The following is an 8997-nucleotide window of genomic DNA, read 5'->3' on the forward strand; positions in this document are numbered from 1 at the left end:
ATGCCATATCATGTATAATATAGCTACATTTTTAGAATATTATTCGTAAAAAATTATGGCGATCAGAAATACTTGCAAAATATAAACAACGTATTTGGTAGATCTACTTTCAAGTAATACAAAGATTAGCATAATTACATTGTGCACGGTAGGTCTAGATCATGGGTCTAGATCGGCGTTTGAAAAAAATGTCCCTCTTGGTGTGCCGTTGAGCTTTGCGCATGCGGAGTTGTTGTCACTGCCACATTACCGCCTGAGCTTGCGGTGGAGAGAGGCGCTCATCCACCATCGTATTCAGTACGATCACTTGATCATTGCATGGTCAAAACGGCCTAGCGCGCGATTCATGAACAAATCTCCATCCAAACCCAGTAGTGGACTCATACCAGAAGTCGAAAGCAGCTCTTATTACCTCCTCAGCAGCACAAGGTGAGTGATTTTACTCGCTGCTTTTGTTGTCTGAATGTATGGGAGAGAGAGAGAGAGATAGGCATGTGTGCAGGGAAAAGAGATACATCAATCTGTTCTTCATTTATGTTATGGGGAATGGGACTGACGACTGAAACGATCGCGGTAAAACCATGATTTTGGACACGAAGTTGTGTAAATTACACAGATATACTATCTGCTAGATTGCAGGTGATCCATCGTTTCTCTGAGGCCCTGCGTCTCTCAGATAGCCTAGCAGCTAACAGTGATGGTGTTTTCACTGGTCTGCTCCTGACACAGACACGAGCTTTGTAAATTATATCTAGGTTTGAGCTTGGGTGTTTATCCGGATGATTTTAGACTGAAGTCAATGTCCCATTGCCAATGCCAACAGTCTTGCCATGCATGTTGTGGCGAGGAAACACTGTTTTATCAGACTGTGTATTATTAAATGGTTTTTTTTTTTTATAAGTCAACCTTTTGTCTTCTGAAAATTGTTTTCAAATGAGTTATGTACAGTGTGCAAAGTGTGTTTACATGTACAGGTGTGCTTAAAACGGTACAGTCCTTCCAGAATTTGAAAGATTGTAAAGTTGTATTAATTTTATTCATTTAAAAAAATTAATTGAACCTGAATTTATTATCCTATTTATTTGTTTACACACTGTTGGTGCTTTATTTTTCAATTGTCCGCATTGGTAAAGCTGGGATTGCAACATCATATAGTGGGGAAAAGCTCAAGCATGCAGAGCATGTTGGGAAACCAAAGTACTTAGAGCACCTGTAGGCTTTTTGCCAGGGGTGCAGATTCACAGCCCTGGACAAACCAGGAACAATGACGCCGAGAACCCAAAACAATATATTAAAACGTAATTTTAAGCATTTAGACATTTGAACAGGATTTTTAGTGTAAATTAAATGTAGTTACTATTTGTTTTGTAACAGAAGTTTACACACACACCACATTACGTAGCTTAATTCGGGCAGTACAAAATGCTTTAATGTATTTCTAAAATGATAAACATATTGCATATTCTGCAAGGATTACATTTGCAAAGGTAAATTAAATATATAAACATGAGCAGGCAGAACTGTATGCTATTCATATTGTAAAGATGTTGTGACAACCAATCAGTAAGCTGACGTGCTCGATAGTTTTACATGTAGGCCTATTGAGTAACACCCACACAGGATTCGCACCTGAACAATTTTGATGATCAATTACAGATTATGACGTGATAACGCCCAACCGAATTCCTCCATTTATTGTGTCATCCAAATTAGAAGACTAATATCATACATATGCTCATCAGTACTTCTCTGTTGGACAGTCAGGTTGACGTTGAACTTGCTCCTGTAAATCCGTTCTCTCTAACTTGGTCGCCATGGCAACTGAGGAGAAGAAACCAGACACAGAGGCTACTAAAACACAGCCGGCATCATCTGCCTCCGCCAGCCAGAGCAAGGTAAAAACGTTGCCAGGAACGCCCCTCTGCGACACCGTTTGGAATAGTTTTCTGCTTGGTTATGGATCATTTTTATGTTGTCTAACAGATATACTGTTATAAATGACATAGCAGCATTATTACAGAAATGTGCTTATGATCTGTGACTATCATTTCTCTTTATTGTGTCATTAATGATGCGAGTTCTGCTCTATCTCAGTCAGCACCTGTGAAGCCAAACTACACCTTGAAATTCACACTGGCTGGCCATACAAAAGCAGTCTCTTCTGTCAAGTTCAGTCCAAGTGGGGAGTGGCTCGCCAGCTCATGTAAGTACTTGTATAATAAATACAGTGCTCATACTCATTGAGAATAGTTATAGCATATAGCACAGGGCTTCCCAAAACAAATTTGCCAGTCAAATTTTTCTTGAACCTGACGCACCTATTTTCTCACAACTCTACGTTAATTTATATATATTTAATTTTTATATACATGTATATGTATGTATTTATTCAAGGCATATATTTATAGAGAGAGAGAGATATTAGGGGTGTAACGGTACATGTATTCGTCCAGAACCGTCACGGTTTGGTGCAAACAGTCAGATGACAAATACAGTCAGTCCACACACCAATCCAGAATGTGGCGCACACAGTATTGCAATGCTGTTTGCTAACTGCCACAATAGAAAAGACAATCTATCCACCAAAACAAGAGTTCTGATTGCACACAAGAGCTTGCTAGTAGCCTATACGTTGAGTTTCGATACATTTTTCCACAAACTTCATGGAAAGGAAACCGGGATGGCAGAAAGCGGCATCCTGTTTGTCGTCTTTATTTTTCAAAAGCACTTTTTTTTATTTATTTTTTTACTTTTTTTTTATACACGCATAAAAATACACTTATCTTTATGACCATAAGTGACAGAGTATTTTAAGTAGTTTCCCCTGTTATAATGAGCCAAAAATAATTTGGCATTGTGCCGATTTTATGTCGTGGAAGTCCAGTGATGAAATATGCGTCTCCTGGAAATAGGAAGCCTCAGATGCCGCTTCTCTCGCTCTCTCCCCGTGGAAAGGTGAAGTAGGCTCTTTTTCTCCTTCTCGCTCATCTTTCCGTGATTTCTTGAGATAGTGTAATATTGAACTTTGGGCATCTGCCATTGTCACAGCATGTTAATGAACCCTCACGCGCTGAGAAAATGACAGGGTAGGCAAAGCACAACACGTTTATCAAATGACATCATCCAGATGTGCCAGTCACCGGAGCTAGAGAGAAAAAGACTACAGGAGTACAAAACTTTTCAGTTTTATAGCTGATTGTGACCAAATAACTTTTGTTTTGTTTTATCAGCCCTATAAAAAAATCTTGGCCTTCTGTTTACTGCTTAGTGCTTAATACACCAAAGGAGGCTTTACTGTACCAACTACCTCAGGGGGAACTACGTGTTGCTAGGTGGAACAAACTGTAATTTGCGCTACTGTCTGTTAAAAATAAATGGGGGAAAAAACCCTAGGATTTGTTGCTGACTGTGACCCCAAAACCGAGGTACGTACTTTACCGTGACTTCCGGGAACTGTTACACCCCTCATATATTATATATTTGTTTTATTTATTTATTTTTAGCAGAAAATTACTGGGATATCTTCAAGTCTGTGTTTAATTGACAAAAGGTTTATAAATGCTTCTTTATAAAAGTAATGTTTGTAATCTTTATAACACCATTTTTGGGAAATTATGCAGATGTGAAGATAAAGTGGTCCAGGTGCACATTGTGTTCCCAAATGCATGTTATAATTGACAGTACGAGTTTGTGAGCAGCATTTACTGTGAACCAAGCCATTCCACATGACACCAGTGATCACACTAAACCATACCATGATTTCAAATTTATTTTAATTGCAGCCAATTAATATTTATTTTATTTAACAATTTATGATTTAATTAATTATTAGCTTTTAATGAATGTTGTTTTTAATAAAAAAAAATAAAACAATTTTGTTTCTGCTCATCCAGCTGCTGATAAGTTGATCAAAATATGGGGTGCGTATGATGGCAAGTTTGAGAAGACAATATCTGGACACAAACTTGTGAGTATCTCAAAAGATCCATGACCTCAGAGTAGTGCTGCTTTTACTGCACGGGGTCACTGTGACCTGGTTTGCTCTCATCTGCAGGGCATCTCGGACGTGGCCTGGTCCTCTGACTCCAACCTTCTGGTCTCAGCTTCCGATGACAAGACCCTGAAGATCTGGGATGTGAGCTCTGTAAGTCAACATCACAAAGCTGAACCTTTTAATATAGAATTGAAAGCATCTGAGCTTTAATTGTTATGGCACAATTTATCATATTCTTTTTCCCTTTCTGTTTTTCACCAGGGAAAGTGTTTAAAAACACTGAAGGGTCACAGCAACTATGTATTTTGCTGTAACTTTAACCCCCAGTCCAATCTCATTGTATCTGGATCTGTAAGTCCATTCATCATTATATATTTTACAATTTCGTTAATTGGGGCATACATGCATGATGCATTCTAATTATTATTATCTCTCCGACAGTTTGATGAGAGCGTGAGGATTTGGGATGTTAAAACGGGGAAATGTCTGAAGACACTGCCAGCTCACTCGGACCCCGTTTCTGCGGTGTGTGTTTTTTCTTGACCTATGACCATCAAATAGTCAAATTCACAACCGTGTACATTGGGTGGGTGATGTACTTTTAAGTGATATTTCCTTTTTGAATTGTGTATTTTTTTTATTTTTATTACAGGTTCATTTCAACAGAGATGGTTCATTGATTGTGTCCAGCAGTTATGATGGACTTTGGTGAGTGAGCTTTGGCCGTGAACATTATTTTGAGAATATGTCAGATGCATAACTAACTAATAACAACTACTTACTTGACTTTTCAACAGCCGGATCTGGGACACAGCATCAGGCCAGTGCCTTAAAACACTTATCGGTAAGTTGACCAGTGTTTTACGCACAAGCACTTGTTCAGACTATTTTCAAAGGCAATCATTTGTTCCTGGAAAGTAGTTATGTTTCCATCCAAAGAAGAGAATTTAACCGCATAAAACATTGTGAATAAACCACCGTTTCCACCCCTTGTGTTCAAGAGAACAAAATCGTTACTTGTAAATTGGTGCAAAATATCTGTAATAAAAATGAACGTTGCTGCAATCAGAGAAGCCACTGTGGCTCTTTTTTCGTACATCATAAATGACAATTCTGGGAGGTTATTATTCCCAACCATTTTGATGACAGACTTTGGCTCAGGCATTTGAGTGAGCAAACCAACATTTGAGATGCTGTGCAATGAAACCGATCTGCTGGTTAGTCCAGTTATCCAATCACATCCTCTGTTGGGGCAGATAACTTTTTTTATTGCCTATCAAGAGATTTATTCGGTAAATGTATTTCCATTAAAATTTATGTGCATGTCTTATTGAATAAAAATGCACCTCAATTGAGCGCATACTTCTTTTTTTCTTTCTTTCTTTTTTTATGCACATTTTTAGAATTTATGTACATCTTTGTGTTTTCATCCAACTTTTTTTTTAATGCGCTAACCCAAAATTTGCATATAAATATATGGATGGAAACATAGCTAGTGTTTATGAAACACTGTTCTTATCAAACACACATGCATAACATTTAGCCAACAAGAAACTGGTAAAATACACTAAATGTACACCATCTTAAGTAAGAAGAAAAAGATTTTAAAGCATAAATGGCCGTTATAAATAATGAATACATTTGCAAATATTCAACAGATGATGACAACCCACCTGTGTCTTTTGTGAAGTTCTCCCCCAATGGCAAATACATCCTGGCTGCCACTCTGGATAAGTGAGTCATAGATTTCCTTTTATGCTGCTCATTCTTTAAAAAATGAGAAAAATCATGAAATTTATATTAATCCATTTAGAAGCCTTTAAAAAACACATTCATTCCCTTTGTGTTTTAGCACTTTGAAGCTTTGGGACTACAGTAAAGGAAAGGTTAGAATTTTTCTGTTTAGTTAGTGCATTGTTTTAATAAAAAAAAATCATGCTTAATCTGTGTATAACAATATCCTTTTTTCCTTGTTTAGTGTTTAAAAACTTATACCGGTCATAAAAATGAGAAGTACTGCATATTTGCTAATTTCTCTGTCACTGGTGGAAAGGTATGTAGGCTCTACACTATACTAATACATTTTTAAGCATATCACACTAACACAGGCAATCATTAGTGCTGTTCAGAACCATTAAATTGTCATTGCCGAAAGTGATTTTACATTTTTGAAAGAGTTTTTTCTTTTTAAGTGGATTGTCTCTGGTTCAGAGGACAACATGGTCTATATCTGGAACCTTCAGACCAAGGAGATTGTACAGAAACTACAGGGGCACACAGGTAGGAGCAGAACTTCAGTGGATGTTTCACGAAGAAGCTTAAGCCCAACAGTTTAAACACTTCCTGCTAAAGCAGGGCTAAATTTGACAGTTTATGGCTCAGTTGATAAATCTGATATATATTATAAATGCAAATATTTTTCTTTTTTTTGCTGAAAATTTTAATAGATTGATACTAATCTTGCTTTTTTTTTCTTTGTAGATGTGGTGATCTCAACCGCATGTCACCCCACAGAAAATATCATCGCATCAGCAGCACTAGAAAATGACAAAACCATCAAACTTTGGAAGAGCGACTGCTAAGCCTCAAGCTTATTTTACTTTATTTTTTTTGTTATTTTTTAAATTCATTTTTCTACTATTCATTATGTGGGGAGGGGAGAGACTTTTATTTTTCATTTGAAAGGTCACGCGATGACGTTCACATTGACATCGACATCAAGGCTCTGCAAGAGGATTGGTGAAAGCGCCCTACCCCGACATACCCTCTCCTAACACAGCACCCCTCTCTCCACTCATGTGCACTAAAACAATCACTTTCTCTCTGCCTCGCCACCAGCTCTCGTTCATCAGTTTAAGCAAAACTTTTAACCAGACTGTAAATCTAGGCAGCTTTGTTTAAATTCACAGACCTATTAGGACAAAGTTCATGTCTGTTTTTTTCCTGTAAGTTTTGTAGAATCAGTGATGGTTTGCACACTTTCCGAAGCCAGCAGAATGCCTTGGGCACATTTTAAGTGGCCATTTTAACAGAAATGTTTGGAGGATTAAATTTCTCTTCCTGATTTTGTCATTTCCATGAGCGATTTGCAGCTTCTCTCCATTATTATTTGGCCAAGAAGAGGTCTCGCAAACTTCATCTGTGAACACCTGAAATACTTACCTTGACTTACTGATGTCAAATCAAACCTCCATGTACGAAATGTTGTGTGGCAGAAGGATGTTTTGAACATCCACTATTTCATGTTTATTTCTGTAAATGTTAAAACGGCAATTAAATCAATTCATTGTGTTATAGTTGCTAAGCTAATTGTCAGACATCGTTTATGGTTTCAGTGGCTTTGTGTCGTCTAGGCAGCGCTAACAATAAAACTTCTTTCTCTTTTGTTATGAAGGCTTGTTGCAGTTACAGAGATGATGTATGCCAAAAGTTCACTTTATTCCTACAGCTGTAACACCTTTGTTCATATCAGTTTTGGTGCTTTTGATAAATAAAACTACAATACATCGGGATGGAGTAGCAGTTTGGTCAGCTTTCAGAGAAAGCATTATCAGTTAAAAGGAAAAGTTACTAGTAGACTAAAGTTTCACAAACTATAAATATTCATTCTAAGCTACAAAGAAAAAATCTTACCTGCACAATCTGGTAAAAGACAAACCATTTCTAACTCCTATCTGGTTACAATTACACAACACACGCAAGGAGGAGTGTTCCTGTGATCTGAATATGCCATAACCTTATATCTCGTGACCAAAAGCAGTCTCGATGTATTAAGAGCCTTGAGATGTTTTGTGTACCTGACACTTTGTACATACTTGCAGCTTCTCTGTTCTTTGATACGTTTACCTTTTGTTCTGTGGTCTTTTTAACGGTCTCAAGTAGCTGAGAGTACTTCAAAACAGTTTTATTTTTTCTGCTTTGTGGATGACGGTTTGTCATAAACCCATCCACTGCTTCTGGACTCGCCAGATTTCCAGTGCACTGCAGTGATGACAGGGGCCGCATGAGGAGATGTATCTGTATTGCATTTAGTCACTTTGGACTTGACCTGTGACTCAATAAAGATTTTTTACCTCTATCAATGCAACATTGTCCATGCATTTATATAACTGATATATAGTTAAATGATCTTCGGTGCATTAGGTTTGAAAACAGTGCTGTTAACAGAAAGGTTTATTTTTTGATAATGAAGGTTTATTTTGGCTGACTGTACATTTTCCCACTTGTCACACAGAAATGGTGGGAATTCTCCAAGTGGGTTGACCTCTCGTGTGTAATTTATCAAGCTACTCATAACTGAACTCTAGAATGCATGAACCGAAAAACCTACATGAATGCATAAAGGGGTCAAAATGACCCATATTGGAATGAATGGTTTTCTTTATCAATTTTTTTATTTTTTATTTGTCCTAGTATACTAGAATAATTAAAATAATGGATTATACACAAATATTTTAATATCAAACATGTTTATTTGTCCACTTTCCTTGAATATATGCATTACAAAAGATTAAATGTATTCATTTTAAAATGCATTTGTACTTTTTCTAAACAAACTCTAAACTAATTTAAATTTAATTTACAGTTAAAGTATATTCTGAACCGTCACTCCCCACATTTCTCACGAGCGAAAGTAATGAGCACATTACTTAAAGGGTAAAGAAAGGTAATCAAGGTAAATAAATACATGTAAGATAATAAAGTAAAAATAATTAAACAATAACACTAAATATAGAACTGCTGTACATTACAATTTCAAAACAAACCATGTACTCACTTGAGGCACATGAATGGGAAAACTCTCCAGAAGAATAGTTGACAGTTCTCTAAATTATTGATATATAGGGCTTCCAGACATTATAAAACTGGTCAGGCTGACCAAGTTAAATATTCCAGTGGAATTAGTTCCATCAAAATCGTGTGCCAACCCAATGTAGTCGGAGTCTTGTCCCTTATCCACCTCAGTAATATGTTTTTCCTATAGCTGCAAAAGTAAGAAGATT

General features: G+C 36.9%; 1 protein-coding gene across 2 annotated transcripts; it reads left to right on the forward strand.

Annotated features, from left to right (window-relative positions):
* Positions 1–240: 240 nt before the first annotated feature.
* On the forward strand, positions 241–8072 carry wdr5 (WD repeat domain 5). Of its 2 annotated transcripts, none has more exons than XM_082140719.1 (14): positions 241–429; positions 1761–1895; positions 2095–2203; positions 3894–3967; positions 4055–4144; positions 4256–4345; positions 4436–4519; positions 4647–4702; positions 4792–4838; positions 5653–5728; positions 5847–5880; positions 5973–6047; positions 6187–6274; positions 6476–8072. In XM_082140719.1, the coding sequence occupies exons 2-14, from the start codon at positions 1815–1817 to the stop codon at positions 6574–6576; spliced, it is 1005 nt and encodes a 334-aa protein (XP_081996845.1). In that variant the 5' UTR covers positions 241–429; positions 1761–1814; the 3' UTR covers positions 6577–8072. The 2 variants fall into 2 exon arrangements, with proteins under 2 accessions (XP_081996845.1, XP_081996846.1); XM_082140720.1 differs by having other exon boundaries at positions 1765–1895.
* Positions 8073–8997: the final 925 nt, after the last annotated feature.

The sequence above is a fragment of the Leuciscus leuciscus genome, assembly GCF_965113295.1.
Source record: "Leuciscus leuciscus genome assembly, chromosome: 16".
NCBI classification, from domain to species: domain Eukaryota; kingdom Metazoa; phylum Chordata; class Actinopteri; order Cypriniformes; family Leuciscidae; genus Leuciscus; species Leuciscus leuciscus.

Coding starts and splice junctions, on each gene's coding strand:
- wdr5 (XM_082140719.1), top strand. CDS start 1,815: ATGGCAACTGAGGAGAAGAAACCAGACACAGAGGCTACTAAAACACAG. Junction 5,881..5,972: donor GGGACTACAGTAAAGGAAAG/GTTAGAATTTTT, acceptor TTCCTTGTTTAG/TGTTTAAAAACTTATACCGG. Junction 6,275..6,475: donor GAAACTACAGGGGCACACAG/GTAGGAGCAGAA, acceptor TTTTCTTTGTAG/ATGTGGTGATCTCAACCGCA.